Raw genomic sequence first — 24390 nt, forward strand, 5'->3', positions numbered from 1 at the left:
GTAGGGAGCCATTTCTTTTAGATTTTGGCAATACAAGATATTAAATTACAAGGGCTCGCTAAGAGGGAGGCAGAACTAGCATTTTCAAAGGATGCCTAGTAGATTAAAACAATCAAAGTAAAGATACAGTCATTCACGTTTTCCAATAACTAACAATTTTAAAGCCATGTAATTTTAAAAAACCCACCAATGAAAGGCACACTTAACCTTTTTAAACAGTGGCCAAAAACAATCAGAGTAAAATACAACCATTTAACATTTTACAATAACTAACAACTTTAATACCATGTCCTACCACCAAAATGTCCTGCGACAGAAATAATTAACCGACAGGGTGTAAGGGCGGCCACAATAGTCTCCCGAAGGATGCTCAGGCTAGAAGCGGACCAACACACCCACAACGCATCACATTGAGCAATCACATCGACCTCACGCGAGGCCAGGGGAGGAGGAGGAATCAAATCAGGAATCATAATCCCTGCCCACAAATACACTTCCTCCCAGGCAGTACTAATAAGAAGTCAAAAGATCACTGTCTATAATTACACCGGCGACAGGGACAGAAAATCCGAACGCAGGAGGCCACAAGACAGAAACAATGTAATCTAAAACAATAATCCCTGCCCAAAAATACACTTCCTACCGGGCAGTACTAATAAGAAGCGGAAAACATCACTGTCTATAAATACACCGGCGACAGGGGTAGGAAACCCGAACGCAGGAGGCCACAAGGCAGAAAAAATGTAATCGAAAACAATAATCCCTGCCCAAAAATACACTTCCTACCGGGCAGTACTAATAAGAGGCCAAAAGATCACTGTCTATAATTACACCGGTGGCAGGGACAGGAAACCCGAACGCAGGAGGCCACAAGGCAGAAAAGACGCTGATTGCACAAACCAAAATTCTTCAATTATCATCTAAACCTTTAACCAACTTAACTTGCAGTTTATCAGAGAAACAGCAGGTGAACTCCGATGCAAAGGTTCCTCACACCCGACCGTGTACACGTCGCCAGCGTACAGAACTGGGCACAGTCACGCAGCCACGCGCTCTGTCACCGGAGCCCTCGTCTTCTCTGCACCCACGGCGGCGAAATACCACTCCTCAGGTTAGTCGAGTTACCAGTCCATCATTCCGCCTCCAGACGGAAAATTTAAAGACATCCGTTGCCGCTCCCACCAAGTAGTGACTCGGAACCACAGCCGTGGCCCCCGGGTGTTCACAGCAAGAGCTTACAGTCTTCTCCCGTCAACTCGTCCCACACGTCTCGCACCGCCAGGATCGACCACGTGGCTTCTCGGAACAACAGCCAAGTCTCCACCGCCACGTCACGCCGCGGTCTCGTCGTACGACATTCTCTAATTCCCGATTTTAAAAACCGACCGACCGACTCGTCCCCGCTAGGCAACCAACACGGCCATCCCCCCAAAGATCTTACTCCCTTACACGAGGCTAACAGGAAGCAACGACTCGAAGATCGATAAGACCAGACCCGCCGCCACAGGGGAATCTCAACAGAATCGTACGCAGCATAACGATAAATATGAAAGAATCGATTAACGATGGAATGGAAGGACTCAGAAAATCTTAACAGCGCGATATATGTTGAGAGCCAACACGGCTCATTCATGTTGTCACCTCGAAACTAATCCCTCACAGATACAATACACTTGTGCCAACGCTTCTTCCAATCCTCGAAGCACTTCTCATGAGCACTTTTTGGTACAGCTTTGAGTACTTCCAGCGAGGCAGTTTTTATTTCCTCAGTCGTTGAAAATCTATGTTCTTTCATAGGTCTCTTCAGTTTTTGGAACAGGAAAAAGTCGCAGAGGGCCAAATCCGGTGAATATGGTGGCTGGGACATGATTGTCGTGTTGTTTTTGGCCAAAAAATCTCTCACAAGCAACGAAGAATGAGCAGGTGCATTGTCGTGATGCAAAATCCGTGAATTGTTTTCCCCATTTCCGGGCGTTTGTTGCGTATTTCTTCCCGCAAACGGTGCACAACGTCAAGGTAATACTCCTTATTGACCGTACGACCTTGAGGCAAAAATTGATGATGCACTACGCCACTGTAATTTTAAAAAACAGTGAGCAAAACTGACATTTCATCGAGCTTGGCGTGCTTTTTTCGGTCTTGTCTGTCCGGGATGCTTCCATTGGGTTGATTGGGCTTTGGTTTCGACGTCATAACCATGAACCCACGTTTAGTCACCAGTTGCGACCCTTTTGAGCAAATCAGTATCATCATTGACGTCATTCAATAGCTCCTGAGCGATGCACAAGCTACGGTTCTTCTGATCAAAACTGAGAAGTTTTGGAACAAATTTCGCTGACACACGTCTCATGCCCAAAACATCCGAAAAAATTGTATGACACCAGCCGACCGATATGCCAACATCCTCAGCAACTTCTATTACGGTAATTCGACGATTTTCCGAAACAATTTTCTTCATAGCGGAAAGGTCGGGGAAGAAGGCCAGTGTTCACTCTGTCTGCTTGTCGGGGGGTCTCATACGAGATGTGGAGGAGGCCCTGCCGGCGGCGATAGAGAGCACTGGGTGCACCCGACTGCAAATTGTTGCTCATGTCGGCACCAATGACTTCTGCCGTCTGGGTTCAGAGGTCATCCTCTTGTTCGAACAGGCGGTTGGCGGAGTTGGTGAAGGCGGAAAGCCTCGCTCGCGGGGTGGAATCTGAGCTAACTATTTGTAGTATCGTTCCCAGAATCGATCGCGGTCCTCTGGTTTGGAGCCGAGTAGAAGGCTTAAACCAGAGGCTCAGACGATTCTGCGGAGGTCTGGGGTGCAAATTTCTCGACCTCCGCTATCGGGTGGAGAAATGTAGGGTCCCCCTGAATAGGTCAGGCGTGCACTACACGCAGGAAGCGGCTACAAGGGTAGCGGAGTACGTGTGGAGTGCACAAGTGGATTTTTTAGGTTAGAGAATTCCCTCCCTAGGCCCGACAAGACGCCTCCTGAGACGCTCTGTGACCAAAATGATACTGAAACAGAGGATGACAGACTAAAGGCCGAAATACTAAATGTCTTTTTCCAAAGCTGTTTCACAGAGGAAGACTGCACTGTAGTTTCTTCTCTAGATTGTCGCACAGATGACAAAATGGTAGATATCAAAATAGACGACAGAGGGATAGAGAAACAATTAAAATCGCTCAAAAGAGGAAAGGCCGCTGGACCTGATGGGATACCAGTTCGATTTTACACAGAGTACGCGAAGGAACTTGCCCCCCTTCTTGCAGCGATGTACTGTAGGTCTCTAGAAGAGCGTAGCGTTCCAAAGGATTGGAAAAGGGCACAGATCATCCCCGTTTTCAAGAAGGGACGTCGAACAGATGTGCAGAACTATAGACCTATATCTCTAACGTTGATAAGTTGTAGAATTTTGGAACACGTATTATGTTCGAGTATAATGACTTTTCTGGAGACTAGAAATCTACTCTGTAGGAATCAGCATGGGTTTCGAAAAAGACGGTCGTGTGAAACCCAGCTCGCGCTGTTCGTCCACGAGTCTCAGAGGGCCATAGACGCGGGTTCACAGGTAGATGCCGTGTTTCTTGACTTCCGCAAGACGTTCGATACAGTTCCCCACAGTCGTTTACTGAACAAAGTAAGAGTATATGGACTATCAGACCAATTGTGTGATTGGTTTGAAGAGTTCCTAGGTAACAGGGAATCTCTGGAGGGAAGCCGACGTTCTATTTGAGAAACACTATTGAGAAAATTTAGAGAACAGGCATTTGAAGCTGAATGACGAACGATTCTACTCCCGCCAACATACGGAGCACGTTAGGTTCAAATGGTTCAAATGGCTCTGAGCACTATGGGACTTAACATCTGTGGTCATCAGTCCCCTAGGACTTAGAACTACTTAACCCTAACTAACCTAAGGACATCACACACATCCATGCCCGAGGCAGAATTCGAACCTACGACCGTAGCGGTCACGCGGTTCCAGACTGAAGCGCCTAGAACCGCACGGCCACACCGGCCGGCAGCACGTAAGGATAAGTAACGAGAAACTGGGCTCGTACGGAGGCATACAGATAGTCTTCTTTCGCTCGCTCTGTTTGCGAGTGGAAGAGGACAGGAAATAACAAGTAGTGGTATAGGGTACAATCCGCAACACACCGTACGGTGGCTTGTGGAGTGTCTATGTAGATGTAGATATTTGACGACTGTTACCACCGGTTTGGTATCAGAGGAAGTGACTACCTAGCCTGTGGGCAGCTCCCAGAGACGCCAAACAAACGCCTGTAAAGGTTTGGTTTGGTTTGGTTGTTTGGGGAAGGAGACCAGACAGCGTGGTCATCGGTCTCATCGAATTAGGAAAGGATGGGGAAGGAAGTCGGCCGGCCGAAGTGGCCGTGCGGTTAAAGGCGCTGCAGTCTGGAACCGCAAGACTGCTACGGTCGCAGGTTCGAATCCTGCCTCGGGCATGGATGTTTGTGATGTCCTTAGGTTAGTTAGGTTTAACTAGTTCTAAGTTCTAGGGGACTAATGACCTCAGCAGTTGAGTCCCATAGTGCTCAGAGCCATTTGAACCATTTGAAGGAAGTCGGCCGTGCCCTTTCAGAGGAACCATCCCGGAATTTGCCTGGAGTGATTTAGGGAAATCACGGAAAACCTAAATCAGGATGGCCGGACGCGGGATTGAACAGTCATCCTCCCGAATGCGAGTCCAGTGTCTAACCACTGCGTCACCTCGCTCGGTGTAAAGGTTACATGGCAAGTGTAATCCGACTGCAGGAAAAACAAAAATTGCTCACCGTGCAAAGGGACTCTCAAGACCAGTTTAATTAATTAGTCAATCAATTCGATACGAATGACGTGTCGCCGGGCGGGTGGAAGCGAGGGCAAGAGTACCGTGGAGCATTATTTCGTTGCAGCGAGATCTTTTAACGAAATTTCAATCTCCTGCCTGCACAGGAAGAAATGACCATCTTGATAAAATCATCTATTTGTAAAATGATACGTAGTATTAATCTCACATTTACAACTCCTCTGTGCTTAGACTTCGTAGGTAACGAGGCATTTGGCTACTTTAAGAGAACTCACTCCATCATGAGCCAAAAAAGAGTTTAATATTCTAGTCCTGTGATGCAGGACGTAACAGCTATTAAACTGATAAGAACAGAATTTTTTTTTTTTTTACGAGACTAAAGAGTACTTAGAGGAAATATAACTTATGCCATACTGTTGTACAGGATTTTCACAACAAGTAACGATACTTTAGCGATGTGAAAATGCGTGTATGCTCAGATTTCTTCTGTCTACGAAAATAACTCGTATAAAACGGAGGAATCTACATTTCGCTTGAGAAATTCGAGGTACACTACTGGCCATTAAAATTGCTACACCAAGAAGAAATGTAGATGATAAACGGGTATTCACTGGACAAATATATTATACTAGAACTTACATGTGATCACATTTTCACGCAATTTGGGTGCATAGATCCTGAGAAATCAGTACCCAGAACAACCACATCTGGCCGTTATAACGGCCTTGATACGCCTGGGCATTGAGTGAAACAGAGCTTGGATGGAGTGTATAGGTACAGCTGCCCATGCAGCTTCAACACGATACCACAGTTCATCAAGAGTAGTGACTGGCGTATTGTGACGAGCCAGTTGCTCGGCCACCATTGACCAGACGTTTTCAATTGGTGAGAGATCTGGAGAATGTGCTGGCCAGGGCAGCAGTCGAACATTTTCTGTATCCAGAAAGGCCCGTACAGGACCTGCAACATGCGGTCGTGCATTATCGTGCTGGAATGTAGGGTTTCGCAGGGATGCGACCATCATGATGCTATAAACAGAACCTGGATTAAACCGAAAAAATTGCGTTTTGCCATTCGTGCACCCAGGTTCGTCGTTTAGTACACCATCGCAGGCGCTCCTGTCTGTGATGCAGTGTCAAGGGTAACCGCAGCCATGGTTTCCGAGCTGATAGTCCGTGCTGCTGCAAACGTCGTCGAACTGTTCGTGCAGATGATTGTTGTCTTCCAAACGTCCCCATCTGTTGACTCAGGGATCGAGACGTGGCTGCACGATCCGTTACTGCCATGCAGATAAGATTCCTGTCATCTCGACTAGTGATACGAGGCCGTTGGGATCCAGCACGGCATTCCGTATTACCCTCCTGAACCCTCCGATTCCATATTCTGCTAACAGTCATTGCATTTCGACCAACGCGAGCAGCAATGTCACGATATGATAAACCGCAATCGCGAGGGCTACTATCCGACCTTTATCAAAGTCGGAAACGTGATGACACACATTTCTCCTCCTTACACGAGGCACCAGAACAACGTTTGACCAGGCCAAGCCGGTCAACTGCTGTTTGTGTATGAGAAATCGGTTGGAAAATTTCCTCATGTCAGCACGATGTAAGTGTCGCCACCAGCGCCATCCTTGTGTGAATGCTCTGGAAAGCTAATCATTTGCATATCACAGTATCTTCTTCCTGTCGGTTAAATTTCGCGTCTGTAGCACGTCATCTTCGTGGTGTAGCAATTTTAATGGCCAGTAGTGTATATGGAAAACAGCACCTCTGTTTAGAATTCGGTAAAGTGGATTTCTTAAACTGGGGAGTCTTTGTTAGAACTATATGTCAAAGTCGTTTCTGCCTGTCTCCCGGCCAGGCGCGAGGCATCGGCTGACCGGAAGCCGAAGCTTTTAATGCGGCTGGCAGGTACAAAGAATGCAGCTGTCCCGGCAGCAGTGCTCACGGCGCCCTCTAGAAGTAACCAGTATGCTGGTTGTGTGGCGACAGAAGCGGACGTGTGTGAGAAGATGTAGTTATTTGACGACGGCTACCACCCGTTTTGGTATCAGAGGAAGTGACTACCTAGCTGGACACTTATTCCCTCCATGTAAATTGATCGGTTGACTACTTGGCGGTCACGGTGACAATCTCTTCGGCCTCTGAGGGTTTGTGCGGCCGGCGTGTGGACACTTGAAGACGTGCACACAACTGCTAGTGTGATGGGCGGGGGTGTGCATCTCTTAACCTTTCGGCACGCCACGGTTCCCCAGCAGCTCTGTGATCGCGAATGTGTGCTGTTGGAAGGTATTTTTTACCAAATATGTTTCGTGTAAGGTGGAAACGTTGTGGTGGAGAAGGGTGCTTGTGTTCTCAAACGTCGATGCATACGAGACCTGAGACATATTTAGTGCTATGATCTATTGGTGGTGGAAATTTAATTACTTGCTTCGTAAAACGTTTGCGTGTGATTCTCAAACGTTAAAAATTTATTTTATTATAGAGAAGAATCATCGTAAGGTAATGGTGAGTTTATTAAGCCTGTAAATTGTTAAACAATTAATTAGATATGGTAGTACAAATAGATTATTTCCCACCATTTTTGATATCGAAATTGCACCAGCTCTTCCATTGTCCTCAGCATAAGCCAATTGGAACACAGTATTCTGAGAAGGGATGAAAACCTCCATCTGAATGTTTGGACATGTTAGTTCAGACGTATTTCACACAAACAAGAAGTAACCACATGAAAGAGACAGAGGCAGGAAGTAAGTGTAGTATGTCCTGAGCAAAGGAATACCGCCACCTGACTCTTTGTTTGGGGGCTGTGAGAACAAATGGAAGTCTCTCGGGCAGGTAGGCGTGTCACCTTGCTCTACAGGATTGAGGTGCAGGTGTTACAACAGGAAGCATCCACTTGAGAGAGACTGAGTTGGTTTCCTGGATATTGAATATCAAAGAACACCAACTTCTGGTCTGTGGTCGGTGCTATTTAATAGTTATTACATCATAGAATGTGGGGTGATATGAGGGGAGAAGCCAAGTCTCCTGCAAACCGATTAAATAAAGAATATGCACATTGAATTGAACAATATATTATTGACACTGATTTGAATTTCGTGTCGTGACATCATTCTACACCAGCACGGACTGTGTCGTTTTGACGCAAAGCCGGCCGCGGTGGTCTCGCGGTTCTAGGCGCGCAGTCCGGAACCGTGCGACTGCTACGGTCGCAGGTTCGAATCCTGCCTCGGGCATGGATGTGTGTGATGTCCTTAGGTTAGTTAGGTTTAAGTAGTTCTAAGTTCTACGGGACTGATGACCACAGCAGTTGAGTCCCATAGTGCTCAGAGCCATTTGAACCATTTTTTGACGCAAATTTGCATATGGGGTGGAGAGGGGTAAGTGGGCGAGGTGAGAGGAGGGCTGGGGGATTTCCCAGGGGAGGGAAAAGAGGCTCAGAACCGAACTGGGGAACGGGCTATAAAAGGGTGTCCCTATTTCCAGAGAGGTGAGGAGGAGGGGGGGGGGGAGGGGTGGTTCGGTGTCACAGAAGGACGAGTCATCCCCAGGGGATCATAAATCAACCTCCAAGCAATCATAATCCACTTAACAAATGGTTCAAATTTCTCTGAGCACTATGGAACTTAAGATCTGAGGTCATCAGTTCCCTACAACTTAGAACTACTTAAACCTAACTAACCTAAGGACACCACACACATCCATGCCCGAAGCAGGATTCAAACCTGCGACCGTAGTGGTCTCGCGGTTCCAGACTCAGGAGCCTAGAACCGCTTGGCCACACCGGCCGGCTCCACTTAACAGAACAACAGGTTAAGGGAAGGGTGGTTTAACTGATCAGTTTAATTAATTAGCATATGAATTTGATTTCAAAAGAGCCCCAGAGCCCGCTTAATACTAATACTATTGTTTCAGTGCGAAGTAAATCAAGAAGAACAAGCTGAGAGCGGCGTCGACACGCAAGAGAGGTAATATTTCATCGCTTCCAATTTTTCAGTGATGTGGCATCAGTCTTATAGGTAATCAACATTTACCAGAGATCCATCAGCTGGAGAGCATGTATCGCAGTGCCGTTAACATTTTCATCTTCCTCCATGCACTGTTAGCCATCCACACCTTGCTCGAAAAGGTCAACTGCCGAAACCTATAAATAACAATTAGGTATTGGTGCGTCATGTTGCTTTAATCTGCAAACAATAACTGCGTTCCACCTCTGATTAGATAATATTTCATCAGTTTCCCCCACACAAAAAACTTCCTTTTCTTGTGTTTTTCAAAATACTGACACAAGTTATGTACAAAAAAATGGAAAGACTGGTAGAAGCAGACATCGGAGAAGTATACTATGGGTTCTGGAGAAATGTAGAAAGATACGAGGTAGTTCTAACCCCACGACTTATCTTAGGATACCGGTCAAAGAATGGCAAACCTAAATTTATAGCATTTGTAGACCTGGAGAAAGTTTTTGACAGTGTAGACTGAAATACATAAATTATTAAGATAACAGGGATCAAATACAAGAAGTGAAAGGTTATTTACGATCTGGAAAAAAAAACAGACTACAGTTATAAGCTTCCCTGACAAATATAAATTTGTTGACATACTATATAAATTTAACTGTTAGGAAGCTTTTTCTGAAGATACTTGTCTAGAATGTAGCCTTGTAAGTAAGTGAAACGTGGACGACACACTCTTCAGATAAGGAGGGAATAAAAGCTTTTGAAACGAGGTGCGACAGGAAAATGCTGGAGATTTAATGGGTAGATTGGATCATTAATGAAGATGTACTGAATTTGACTGGAAAGAAATTAAATTTACGGCATAACTCGATTAAAAGAAGGGACCAGTTGATAGGACATATCCCAAGGGATCGAGGATTTGTTAATTTGGAAAGGAGATAAGTGTGAGGGGTAAACATTGTAGAGGAGACATTGGCTTGACTACAGTAAGTAGTTCCAAATGGATGTATTTTGCAGCAGTTATGGAGAGATGGAGAGGCTTCCACAGGATACAGTATTGTTGAGAGCCGTATCAAACTAGTCTTCGGACTAAGGACTACAAAAACAACACTGTTGTCGTATCCACAATGACAAGCCAAGTCCTTGAAACAATACTGAAAGTAACTCAAGTAAACAGAGAGATCAGCTGTGGCAGAACCGGTCACAGGGTGCCACACAGTCAGGGCAGAGATGTGAGCAAACAAGAGAACCTGTGAAGTACGCAATGCTACAGAATTAATGGCGAAAGCTCCCTTAACGATAAAGGAATAAGTAAGGCGACAAAACCAATTTGGCAAAGAAGTGATGTGACAGAATGAATGATGCACGGTCCTTGGGCAATAAAGGGGGGAAACTGAAACAGAGATTGGGAGCTGCGAGAAAGCAAAAGAGAAATCTCATGGTAGGAAATGCATTACGTCATGAGAAGCCAATGAAGGGCTTAGGACACAGTTTAAGACCATAAACGGAAAGGCTCTCTAGTCCCTCCAGTCAGCCTCTGAATAATACTTGAAGTACAATGTACCAAGGCAGCCAATAAGGCTATGAGAAGCCCTTCCACAACATGTCCTGTCAGGAAAAGGTGTAGTCTCTAGTCAGCCTCTTATCCTACACAGAGTATCCAGGAGGAACGGTCAGTATTCAGGGATATGACACAAACGATCATTCGAAGCAAAAAGGTCAAGCAAACATAGGCTCTAAAATGCTTAGCTTAATAGCTATGAGAACTTGTTCAGTAGAAAAGATGTGTTTCAGAGTAGCAAAGACGAACATGTGCTCATCTGACCATTCATCGTGGGACACCCTGTATATCCACCGAGGGAACTTCATCCAGACACGCACATCTCCATCTCACTTCAGTCAATAGGCTGAATTCGCTTTAGCAGGAACTCCCACTACTCATTCCCCTGCAAATCTCATCTTCCGGATGTGACTGAATATTCATGTAGTGTGAAGCTGCCAACAACGAGGCAGCTATCTATAAGTCTCTGCATATGTTAACAGTGGTGCTGAACGGTACAATGAAGGAAGCCCACTTGTTCCTTGTTAAGACCTAAGTTCGAGCATGCTGCAAGAATATGGGAACCTTCGCAAACATACCGCTCAAAGCGGATAGGAAAGCAACACAAAGCACTTAGGTACGTAACTGGAGGCTACAGGAGGACAATTAGTGTCAGAGAACTGATCAGAAGCTGAAATGAGAAAGCTAATAGAAGGGAAAGAATTAGACTGGCCCATATTTACCAATATGCATGCGAAGATATAAGATGCAAACCATCTATAGATAGAGGTATAAGGGAAGGAAAGACCATCATTATTGTTATTGTGTGTGTAATAGCCCGAAACTGATTCTATTGATGTTGGTACTAGAATTCCTTCAATGACAGTAGATCGATATTGTAATTAATTTCATGTATTAATTTTACTGATGATGTGTTGTAATGAGTTATTGTGTTTCTAGTTATTTAAGGCAGATGTCAGTCTGTTGTACATAACCACTAGTTCTGGGATTCTCTCGTGCTCATTCGTGACTGTTGCTGCTCCCGTCTGGGGGTCCATGTCGAGCCTGTATTGGAAACAGCTGAGTGGGCGGGCGTTCGTTTTCTGAGCGGAGTTGTTGAATCTCACGAGCTTGTTTGCTCACATGAAATTTTATATTTTATATGCTAAATTATGTGGTGCCTACCATTTAAGTAACCTTTTGTGTGCCACGGTATCTGATTGTTGACTGAACTTTGAATTATTTTGATAATAGCAATCACTGTCGTAATGAAAGAGTACATTAGTTAGATTTTAGTAAATTGTTCTTCAACTTGATTACATTTAGAGTATATCAAAATTTAACTCATTTCAGTAAATGTGTAGTAGGCCATAACTGCCGCGTTTTTATGAATCTTTAAAATTGAAGTAATTTATTTTCACCTGAATGGTAATTTTTAAATATGTGTGGTAGTTTTAAACATGTGATGGTTTTATTTGTCAAGTTCTCTTGTTTAGAGGTACCAAATAAAATGTTGGGTGCAACTGTCGGTGGTGATTGCCTGATGTGTTGCTCTGGTCCAGTCCTACCACCCTACAGTCTATTGTGCTGAGCTCGTATCGTTGCGTAAAAGGTGGAATCACATGTTGTTTCGACACTTAATTGGTAGCAGAGCCTATTGTGCTGAGCTTGTGTCGTTGCGTAAAAGGTGGAATTACATGTTGTTTCGACAATTAATTGGTAGCAGAGCGTGGTTACGTTGCTGGGTCCCTGGGTCAGGCATCACCTTCCATTATTCTACCTGGTGATAAATTAGGTTATTTATCTTAACTTTTAGTTATCTTTGTGTGAGAAATCTCTGTTGGCTGTATTATGTAACAGGACGACGAAGCCAGTCACCCGCAGCCCCTGGGGTGTCCGGGATTGAGCCAGTTGAGGAGAGGGCAGCTAGTTTATGAGCTTAAGATACGTGGGGCGCCTACTGATGGGACGGTGACGGATCTGAGCGCACGATTGCGGGGAGTTTTGGGCCGTCCGGTATGCCTCGCTGGGGAAGGCATTGGTGACGTAGGGTCAGTGTGGTCCATGTGTGCTGCGTCGCTTTCCGGTGTGTGGGAGAATCTTGAGTTTATGAGGGACAGTAACCCTTCCCGTACACAGAGTAGCTGGGTTCCATCCCAGTTCATTCACTGGATTAATAGATTGGGAGATTTAGAACAGTTGAAGTTTACCCCTGAACAGAAGGCCAATATTGGCGAGTTGCGTCAGAGACCTATGGCATTGCAGTTTGATCCTAATGCAGTAGGGTTGCAGGGGGAAGAGAGCGTAGGAGGAGGTACATTGGTTCAAGAACCAGTGAATGAATCGGAGCTGGCAGGGAAATTAACGATGGTTGGGCAGCCATTGTTTGAGCCATTTGCTAACTTACCCAATCCTATATTTCTTTTAATTCAGGGATTTTGGTGGTAGACGAGCTGCCACATGTTGTCGAGGTTCTGTGGTTATTGGTACGTTCGGAAACGCACAGCGATGCACTAGGTGTTGACCACCTGGTTATTCTTCAACTCATTTATCCTTCGGCTCGGTTCAAATGGCTCTGAGCACTATGGGACTTAACAGCTGTGGTCATCAGTCCCCTACAACTTAGAACTACTTAAACCTAACTAACCTAAGGGCATCACACACATCCATGCCCGAGGCAGGATTCGAACCTGCGACCGTAGCAGTCGCGCGGTTCCCGACTGCGCGCCCAGAACCGCGAGACCACCGCGGCCGGCTCATCCTTTGGCAAAGGAGTCATTGAGTATTATTATTGGTGAAGTATTGCGAGTTAAGGGTAGCCTTTCCGATTTGCGGCGGAAGATCATTGAACGTAAATTTACTCCACGCATTAAACATGATTTGGCAGGCCAATATTTTTATCGCGTCCAGCGTCAAACCGAGACCCTCGAACAGTATATTGATGAAATTTGTGCCGCCATTAAAGCGCTGGATTTAAATATAACTAAGAGGAAGGCTGTAGAGAGTTTATTGCAGGGCATCAGACCAGAGGACAGGTCGCGGGTTATGTTTGCCCCTAAGCCAACTACCTTCAGTGAACTTGAGACTTCGGTTTATCAGATCGAGGGGCTTCGTTTTACTGAAAGTAAGAGAGCCAGGGTGCTAGAGGCAGATCCTATAACTACCTCGGTGCAACCTGATCGTATTGAAGGGAAGATAAATGATGTTGGCAATAGGAGCTGTTTTCGGTGTGGCAGTTTCGAGCATTTGGTGCGTGCTTGTCCAGAGAGACAGAAACCGCACCCGAGTAGCTAACGGTTAAAGAATATGGACACCTTTAGTCAGGAGCGTCCGATGAAGCGATGTAATCGCCTAAGAACAGTTGGTAGCCATCCGCTGCCGTTCATGTGTGGTACCTTGAACCATAAGCCAGTCTGTGTGTTAGTAGATTCTGGGAGTAGTGTGTCCTTGTTAGACCTCAATGGTACCAGAAGTATCGTTTGGTATGTAAGCTACCCCCATTGCAACTGACCTCAGAGGGATGTCGTGCAGTTAATGAGCAAGGGTTGGCATTCATGGGATGTTGCCAGGGAAGTGCATCGATACAGGGGTTTTCGTGGCCGATTCATTTGTTAGTGGTGGAAAACCTGTCTGTTAATTTGTTATTGGGCTGTGATTCGATACAACGGATGGGTTTGGTGTTAGATTACGCGAGTAGGATGTCTTATTTTCGGTTCGCACCTGCGAAGAAGTTTAGCTTGTGTTCATGTCAGGGGCAGACCGAGGTAAACAATATATCTGTTCAGGATTCTGAATTTGGGCTCAATCATTTGCCAGGTAGTCAGGCAGAGCAATTATTGGCGCTTCTGAGTCGTTTTCCTGATGTGCTGACTAATAAGCTCGGTGTGTCAGATAAAATTCGTTACCATATACGCTTGGCCAATGATGTGCCACTTCGACAACCACTGTAAAGATTGTCACCGCCAAAGATGGAGGCGTTACGCCAGTTAGTGGATAAGATGTTGGAGGAAGGAGTGATCAGGAAGTCAACCTCTCCTTACGCTTCTCCGATGTTTTTTGTGCCTAAGGCAGAGGCTGGGTATCGCCCGGTAGTGGACTACAGACGATTAAACCAGAAGGTTGTTTTGCAGTCGGTGCCGTTGCCTGACTTGCACCATTGTTTTACCTGGTTTGTGGGGGCAAGGGTCTTTACCATCCTGGATCTCAACCACGCTTACTACCAGATTCCGTTATCTGAAGAGTCTAAACCAGTCACTGCATTTAGCACGGACTGGAACCTTTATGAGTTTAATCGGGTGCCATTTGGGTTGTCCACGGGCGCGGCAGTCCTATCTCGGCTGCTAGCTAGCATCTTGGGGGGGCTGTCAAGTACAAGTTTGTTTATAATTACCTGGACGATGTGGTAGTACATAGTCCTACGTTTGAGGAGCATCTTCAGCATTTGGATCAAGTCCTACTCTGCTTGCCGGAAGCTGGGCTCGTGGTCAAGCCTTCTAAGATAAGTTTGGCACGCAACGAAATTTCGTTTTTGGGTCATTTGGTTTCAGCAGGGGGCGTGAGGATTGACCAGGGGAGTACGAGGGATCTACATAAGTTTCCGCCTCCTAAGACTAAGAAGGGAGTCGCCCGATTTATAGGGATGGCAAACTTATTTCGTAAATTTGTGCCCCATTTTGCGCAATTAGCTGCTCCCCTAAACCAACTTTGGAAGAAGAACGTGGATTTTCAGTGGGGCGAATCCCAGCAATCTGCATTCGATGTCATTAATTAGGCCTTAGCCAATCCACCTGTGTTGGCTCTACCAGATTTTGGTAAGCATTTTATTGTTGAGACGGACGCGTCTAATTCTGGGGTGGCAGCAGTGCTGCTCTAGGAGGATGAAGGTGAACGTCGTCTGATAGCGTATGCATCCAGGACACTCTCACCTACCGAGTTAAAATATTCTGCGTGCGAATGGGAAGCGTTGGCAGTACTCTTCGCTGTAGAAAGTTTTTGTTTCTACCTAGAACATAGACATTTTGACTTGGAGACCGACAACCAGCTGGGTACTAGCCCGTCACAGGAAAACCGGACGTATCGCCCAGTGGGCAGTCCACATATCAGCCTTCAGATTCAGAGTGAAACATATAAGGGGAATGGAAAATTCTATAGTAGACGCGCTGAGTCGGATGTTTGAGGAGGGACAGGGAAGAGACCAGTAGGGAATGTAAGTCTGGTTATGGGTGTTCTAACTGAAGTTCTGGAGTTGTATGGCAGTTTGAGAGAAAAGCAAGGCATAGATCCTACCTTGAGTTCCATAAAACAGCAGTTCCTAGAAGGGAAGCAGGTGCCAGGCTATAGCATAGAAAAGGGCATCGTATGCTACCAAACTAAGAGCGATGGAAGGGTTGAGATATGTCTGCCGTGTGAACTAATCCCTGAATTTTCCATTATTTCAATAATTCTGTTGCGGGAGGCCATTTTGTAGTCGCCAAGACTATTGCTATTCGGGAGCACCTACCCTGCGCGACATTGTATAAGGACATTCGTAGGTTAGTAGAGCAATGCCACATCTATAAGGAGTCCAAGCCCAACGCTAATGCGAGGATAGGGTTGCTGCAATCTACCAGGGAGAGTGCACCAATGGACAAGGTGTTCATTGATTATTTGGACCATTACCGAGAAAGCAGAATGGCAATAGGTATATATTGGTAGTGTTGGATGCGTTCACATGCTTTGTACGGCTCATCCCTAGCAGTGGAATAACAACGGGTTTAACTATTTGCCATCTGACTAACATTTTTTGATCCACCAAGGTCGCTTGTTAGTGATAAGGCCCGTGCTTTCGTGCCGCACCAGGTTAAGAGATTTTGATTCGAAAGTGCTAGATATATCACGTCATTACTATTCCCTACTATCCGCAACCTTCATTTGCAGAAAGAGTGAATTGCAATCTTAAGGCTGCTCTCATAGCATTCCACCGGAAGTCGCAGCGAAGATGGTACGAGACGATCCCTTGGTTGAACTTAGCCTTCAACTCTTTTAGTTATCCTGTGAACTCCTCACTCGCCAATTTGTAGTCCATCAATGATTTACTGCCCGAGGAGGTGACCAGCGAGCTCATTCAGCAGAATTGGAAATGTGCCAGGAAAAACATCGAGCTTGCACACCGGAAATTAGCCCAGCACTACAATAACGGGTGCCACCCATTTAAGGTCCAGACAGGGGCGACAGTTTTTATTCGTAATTTTTCAGCAGGGAGAAAGACAAAGACAAAATCTCGAGCAAGTTACCACCACGTTTCGTGGGACCCTGCCAGATGTTACAGGTCTTGAACCAGTTAGTTTACTGGTTCGGAATAGTCGGATGGGAAAACCCTCATGGGTCCACATCTCTCAGGTCAGAGGAGGGAGCCATCTCTTGTATTTTGTCTTGGATGAATGGGGGGGTGTGGGGTGGTTTCCATTTTCAGAGGAGGACGATAAGCCGTGTGGCTCGATCAGCGATATTTCCGACGCCGGTGTGGGTCATCTTTCCGGCGGTGTGCGCAGAGCGAGCGCTGGCGCCACCTATTGGGTCGATCGGGAATGGGAGGAAGAGCTGAGGTAGAGGGGGGTGATTTTGCTTTTGGATACCGAGCAGTAGCGGCGTTTTGCGAACTATGGCGGACAGCTAAGGTCTGGTGTCAGCCAGCAAGCAGGGCACGTCTAAAGGGGGCTGTTGCCCGGGTGACGGTATCGTGGCGAATATTGCCGGCGTGGAAAGAGACGTTACTGGGAAGCCGTTGGCGTTTTCCGCTTGCTTCATGTCACCTGGACATCGGGATCTGCGGCGGCTGGCATCGTCTAGCAGGCAAGAGGGTAAGGGCCTTGCTTGTCCTGTAAATTGTGGTCGGAAACTACTACTGGATTCTGTGCGGTTGACTGTATGTTCTTGGGCAGCTGTCGCTACTCCTACTGAGTCTGGCCTTCAATGTGTTGATTTTAATTGGTTTAATACGTTATGTTTTAAGGTGTATGTGGTGTGATCATTAACATTTACGAGGACCTGGAGTGCTGAGACATTCCGTTGTAGATCCCTACTGTCAGGGTTTAACCGCCACTGAAATCAGTTTGCTGGCCCTTGTTTGAGTACCATCTGGTTATTGTATTTATATCACACCATGGAGTTAAGATGGCCAGTCGCTATTGATATATATAGACAAAATATTTCCCTGGATATATTTATCTCTCAATTGTAATAACATTACTGTCACATTTCTGTTTGAACTAATAGTGTGTCTGTCAGACACATGTATAATTTTGAAATCAGTAGTTTCCTAAATTCTTGCCAGTTATTGAGAGGCCTGTTGTTATTGTATGTTTAATAGCCTGAAACGGATTTTACTGATGGTGGTATTAGGATTCCTTCAACGACAGTAGATCGATATTGTAATTAATTTCATGTTTAAATTTACTGATGGAAATGGAAATGAGCGTTTGGCATCATTGGCCGGGAGGCCCCTTATGGGGCAGGTCTGGCCGCCTTGGTGCAGGTCTTATTACATTCGACACCACATTGGGCGACCCAGCTGGGAATCGAACCCGGGCCCATAGGACAGCAATCCGTCATGCTGACCACTCAGCTATCGGGGCAGACAATTGATGTGTTGTAATGAGTTATTGTGTTTCTAGTTACTTAAGGCAGATGTCAGTCTGTTGTAGATACCCACTAATTCTGGGATTCTCTCGTGCTCATTCATGACCGTTGCTGCTCCCATCTGGGGGTACATGTCGAGCCTGTGTTGGAAACAGCTGAGTGGGCGGGCATTCGTTTTCTGAGCGTAGTTGTTGAATCTCACGAGCTTGTTTGCTCACATGAAATTTTATATTTTATATGCTAAATTATGTGGTGCCTAACGTTTAAGTAACCTGTTGTGTGCCATGGTATCTGATTGTTGTCTGAACTCCTATATTATTTTAATAATAACGATCAATGTCGTAATGAAAGAGTACATTAGTTAGATTTTAGTAAATTGTTCTTCAGCTTGATTACAATTTAGAGTATATAAAATTTAACTCATTTCAGTAAATGTGTGATAGGCCACAAGTGCCGCATTTTTATGAATGTTTAAAACTGAAGTATTTATTTTCTCCCGAATGGTAAATTTTAAAGATGTGTGGTAGTTTTAAACATGTGATGGTTTTATTTGTCAAGTTCTCTTGTTTAGAAGTACCAAATAAAATGTTCGGTTCAGCTGTCGATGGTGATTGCCTGATGTGTAACTTTGGTCCAGTCCTACCACCCTATAGTCTATTGTGCTGAGTTTGTTTCGACACTTACCTCTCTCTCCCCATCGGCCCAGTAGGTGGCGACCCATACCGGCGGCGGGATTATCGCTCATCGAATCACACGGCTCAATTATAAAGTAAATATTTAGTGCTGAAACAATAACGGTGGTGGTAGAGGAGTAAAATATTAGAATAATTTACCAGGGTATATTATCACCCCTTTCCCAGAAAGCATCAACAGATTTAAATATTTGGTTGACAAATGGGAAAATGTCAAGTAAAATAAAGATAAATGTGAATATAATAGTAACTTTATATGAAATAGAGCGTGGGGAAAGAAAGTGAAGGGCCGGGTGGGAATTCATGACTCTCCGCCGCATATGGCATTGTGGTAATACAATGGCGAAATTTGAATATTTGTGCCAGATCAGGACTCAAACCCAGATTTACTGCTTCTCATGAGCAGTTGCTTTAACTGCTTTGGGCTTCCGGACAGTCCCCAAGTGACTCGAATTTCCAATTTATTGCATGCTACAGTGCACCATCCTTCGTCTATTAACCTCTTACCCACAAATTATTGATTCCCATGGTAGTTTGGACGATATTAGTGCAGACGCATTGAAACAAACGTCAAGGAGCCGTCGCGCTTTTCCAGAAATGTGCGTATTTGAAAGGTGTCTTTTCTGTCACGCAGGTTAGGTGAGTAACTCGTCTCAGCGATAATTATTCAGAAACTATTCCACCATTTTCTCACATTTGACGATAAATTATAACCACTTAAATGTATATGCAAGTAATATGCAAAAAAACTAAGTTATAAAGCGTAGTTTGAAATGTAAATTACTGTAAAACAATATGAAGTGTACCTTTGTGACATACTGTGGGATATGTTAATATTACTGTTTGTTCACAATAAGTTGACGATCGGCGCGATGGCTGTAGGGAACGGCCGTGCCCCCGCATTACGGCTGCTGAGGGGGAAAGATGGGGGTGGGGGAGGAGCTGCAAGAGGAAGGCAGCGTCGACTGCTACCCGTGTTTTGTACTTAACACGAAATCACAGACGGCACTCGCGGAATTATTGGCCGCTTAAGTACCATCTGTGTGGGATCGGGAAACACCTAATTCGTTGACATATTCATGCCCGAAAGTTTTACCTGTAACTTACGGATTATTTGTGTATCGAAAACAATGAAAAATGAATGGAGATGAATGTGCGACTTACGACTCTATGAATCTAATGAAAAAAACTGATATTTGGAATCTGTTGCATTTATTAAACGCAGACAGCAGTATGTTCACAAAGTGCTATTACGAGGATTGTTCATAAGTAATGACCCACATTTTAAAAAAAAGCCATTAATATACACAGACAAACGTCCTTGTTTCGAACCATTCTGACAGATAGTAGAGCTGTAGTACAGCGCCAAATTGGCATCTACATACGGCTCACGTTGCAAGCAGCGTGTTGTTATTGAATTCTTGTGCGCAGAAAAAGAAACCGTGGTGGACATCCATAAACGTTTGTGTGCAGTGTATGGCTGGAGTTGATAGCAGTACATTTGGGCGATGGATAAAGAAAGTTACAGCCTCAGGAAATGCATAAAAAGAGTTCCATGATCAGCCACGCTCGGGACGTCCTGTCACAGCCACTGCTCCAGACATGCTGAATCGTGTGGATGCCATTATTCGTGCCGACCGGCGCATCACAACTCGACAGTTGGCTCTACAGTTGTCGGTCAGCTTGGAAGTGCGTCTGCAATGATCGAGACTCTCGGATATTCAAAGAGGTGCTCACGATGGGTTCCACGAATGCTCACAGTGGACCACAAGATTCAAAGAAAGGCAATTTCATCTGAATTGCTGTAGCGTTTTGAGACCGACAGAGAGGCCTTCCGGTCACGGATCGTTACGGGGGACGAAATCTGGGTGCACCACTTTGCACCAGAAACAAAAAGGCAATCCATGGAGTGACATCATCCTCATTCACCACAAAAGAAGAAATTCAAGACAACCCCCTCTGCCAGAAACGTCATGGTGACAGTCTTCTAGGATTGTGATGGCGTCATTCGGACTTCCATCTCTTTGGGCCAGTTAAAGATTCTCTACAGCGAACGCGCTTTGAAGATGACGGGAGGTTCAGTTATGCAGTGAAACCAGGCTACTACGCCTACAGGACAAGAGCTTTTGCCAGCGGGGAGTACATGCTCTTCCACAACGTTGCCGTAAGGCCATAAAACGTGATGGAGACTACGTAGAAAAATAGGACATGGACACGACATGTTGATGTATATTGTCTGACTCTTAACAATAAATACGTTCTGAGAAAAAAATGTGAGGCATTACTTATTGAACGACCCTCGTAATTGTGCCTGAAGGTACTGTCAAAATTATGTTCACTAAAAATCGCTGTCATTTACGTTTGTTTCAATATCATCATCAGCATCATCGCTTGAAGGCATGGTATTGATGATAACTTCATCGCTGGCCGCCAACATTATTCTATCTCGTGTCCAATACTCTTGCTGCAGCTGCTGCACTTTCCTGCAGTGACCTTTCCAGTCCTGTGCACTAATTGAAAGGAAAGCAGTATTAACAAGACACTGCAATCTTTCCTTCGACATGTCACCAGCGACATTATTCTCCCTGAAACTGTGTTTTATTTTGGCCTATGCCAATTCTTTCGGATGTAGATCGCAGCTGTAAGGCGGCCTTTGTGGCCTCTGTTCTCAGCGATTTTATCCACGACTCACACTTTCAAGGCTGGTTTGTTTTCCTTTATTGGAGATAACAATTCAACCTTCCTCATAGAGTGTCGTTGCAATTTATTTGCCCGTCTTGCAACCAGTTTAACATCGTAATCCTGAAATCATACTATTGTTAACCTTCCTGCTGCGGTATGGCGCATTATCCATACAGTCACAGAACTGGGTGGAATATGAGTTTACCAATCAATTTGTTTCACCAGAAGGCAAAGTAGAACGGCAGTATAGACGTTTTTAAATTTTAGCTGATATTTTATTTGTTACTGTAAACGTATTTGTTGTTGTGGTCTTCAGTCCAAAGACTGGTTTGATGCAGCTCTCCATGCTACTCTATCCTGTGCAAGCTTCTTCATCTCCCAGTACTTACTACAACCTACATCCTTCTGAATCTGCTTAGTCTCGATGCCTTGGAACATGTCCTACCAACCGATCCCTTCTTCTAGTCAAGTTGTGCCACAAATTTCTTTTCTTCTTTGTTGATGTTCATCTTATATCCTCCTTTCAAGACACTGTCCATTCCGTTCAACTGCTCTTCCAAGTCCTTTGCTGTCTCTGACATAACTACAATGTCATTGGCGAACCTCAAAAGTTTTTATTTCTTCTCCATGGATTTTAATACCTACTCCGAATTTTTCTTTTGTTTCCTTTACTGCTTGCTCAATATACAGATTGAATAACATCGGGGAGAGGCTACAACCCTGTCTCACTCCCTTCCCAAGCACTGCTTCCCTTTCACGCCCCTTATAACCACCATCTGGTTTCTGTACAAATTGTAAATAGCCTTTCGCTCCCTGTATTTTACCCCTGCCACCTTCAGAATTTGAAAGAGAGTATTCCCGTCAACATTGTCAAAAGCTTTCTCTAAGTCTACAAGTGCTAGAAACGTAGGTTTACCTTTCCTTAATCTTTCTTCTAAGGTAAGTCGTAAGGTCAGTATTGTCTCACCTGTTCCAATATTTCTACGGAATCTGATCTTCCCTGAGGTTGGATTCTACCAGTTTTTTCATTCGTCTGTAAAGAATTCACCTTAGTATTTTGCAGCTGTGACCTATTAAACTGATAGTTCGGTAATTTTCACATCTGTCAACACCTGCTTTCTTTGGGATTGGAATTATTATATTCTTCTTGAAGTCTGAGGGTATTTCGCCTGTCTCATACATCTTGCTCACCAGATGGTAGAGTTTTGTCAGGACTGGCTCTCCCAAGGCTGTCAGTAGTTCTAATGGAATGTTGTCTACTCCCGGAGCTTTGTTGCAACTCAGGTCTTTCAGTGCTCTGTCAAACTCTTCACGCAGTATCATATCTCCCATTTCATCTTCATCTACATCCTCTTCCATTTCCATAATAGTATCCTCAAGAACGTCGCCCTTGTATACACCCTCTATATACTCCTTCCACCTTTCTGCTTTCCCTTCTTTGCTTAGAACTGGGTTTCCATCTTAGCTCTTGATCTTCATGCAAGTAGATCTCTTTTCTCCAAAGGTCTCTTTAATTTTCCTGTAGGCAGTAAACATATATGCGTCAAATTTGTGATAGAAGTAGTAAATACTGCTAGCAAAAATCGAAGTGTAATTAAAAGGTAGTCTCTTGGCGAGATACCGCACCCCATTTTTGTTTCCTATTATCGAATACTTGATTATACAATAGATAAGAGACGTTCGAAATTTGCATACGACATCCTCAAAGTTCTTAATCTAAGTGAGGTCCTCTGATTTTAGTTAACTGAATAGTGTTTCTTGGTAACATCAATGTGCGCTCCTCTAACTTTTCTTCAGATTTTTTTTATTTTAGTGTTTCGTCACGATTTTTATTCATTAATAATAATGCAACAACAGTGGCGATTGCTCTGGTTTTTGAGAATAACTGCTCTTTTGTAACATCTACTTGCAGCGAGTTCCTAAAATAAACTTGCCCCAGTGACTTGAAGAAATAAGCTTGAGTAAGTTTTTGTTCTAATCTAAGCACCTCACAAATGCTTATGGAATTGTTTACTATGGTTCGCATCTAGGGGCAGCTAGACGTTGGTAGCGCTCGGAGACAAATGAATAACCTTCACGTAGTGCCGATTTTCTCCGCTTCTGGCAACACCAGCGACATCGTCAAGCTACCGTGACCAAACAGTACATTCACCAACATGGCAACAGCCATAGTTGGAGCTAATAAAGAAATAAAATGAAAAACCGTAACCTTTTTCCATTTTAGTAAGTTGGAATGTCTTTTTCACAGTCTTAACTAAATGTCTCAATTATAAAGTAGTAACCTGTAGATGATTTATTTCCGCTTGTTGCTTTTGTATCATGTTTTCCAGTCTTTTCAGTGTGCTCTCAAACTCAACGCTGTCATCAAGGAGACTCGTTCGAATAGAACGGTACTTCTTTTTCACATGCTCTGCTTCCATCATGTTCATCTCCACACGATGTATCTGGTTCTCTAGCGAGCATACTTGCTGTTGAAACACAAGGTAAGTGAGAAACTCGTTGCGGCGATTATTATTCCGAAAGCATTTCACCATTTGCTCACCTTTGACGACAAATTATCACCCAAATCTTTTCTTTGCGTAGAAAAAACACTCTGAAGTAGCTCTTGATACTCACTTGCGAGTTTTTTCATTCGTCTTTGTGCCTGCAAAAAAGCGGAAACGTGAAAACATTTAACATCAAACCGAGGTAACGAGTTCCGGTTAAACTGGTGCAAACACCGTACTTACCACCCTCGATTGGTGTCGTAGCACGTCCAGCTTCTTCTTCAGGCCGCAAATTCTGTCATCAAGTATTCCAGCAACTTCATAATTCTTCTTTCTCCTTAAGACGTACACTCCCTTGGCATTTCTATAGTTAGACTTCACAGGAAGTTCATCACACTGAAAGCAAATTTGACATTCATGGTGACAAAATATATTGTGTATATTTAAATATTGTAAAAAATTAACACAAACAAAAAGCTAAGAAACAAATCTGTATTAAGTAATACAGAGACCATCATTAACACTCACTCAGGCATTGTTTTCAGTTATTTCTGAATTTAACTGAGTTGCATCAAACTAACACAATATTTTTTTTTGGATCAGTGAA

The 24390-nt window shown here is 44.4% G+C and overlaps 1 protein-coding gene across 1 annotated transcript in view; it reads right to left on the reverse strand.

The window, feature by feature from the left end:
• LOC124555822 (outer dynein arm-docking complex subunit 3) overlaps positions 1-24390 on the reverse strand; it is a 314791-nt gene that overhangs the window by 216243 nt on the left and 74158 nt on the right. Inside the window, exons 3-5 of the mRNA XM_047129889.1 lie at positions 24027-24179; positions 23840-23941; positions 23580-23765 (exon numbers count right to left, since the gene is read on the reverse strand). Of these exons, the coding sequence (XP_046985845.1) occupies positions 23580-23765; positions 23840-23941; positions 24027-24179 (441 nt within the window). The remainder of the gene's footprint in view (positions 1-23579; positions 23766-23839; positions 23942-24026; positions 24180-24390) is intronic.

The sequence above is a fragment of the Schistocerca americana genome, chromosome X (genome assembly GCF_021461395.2).
Source record: "Schistocerca americana isolate TAMUIC-IGC-003095 chromosome X, iqSchAmer2.1, whole genome shotgun sequence".
In the NCBI taxonomy this organism is placed as follows: Eukaryota; Metazoa; Arthropoda; class Insecta; order Orthoptera; family Acrididae; genus Schistocerca; species Schistocerca americana.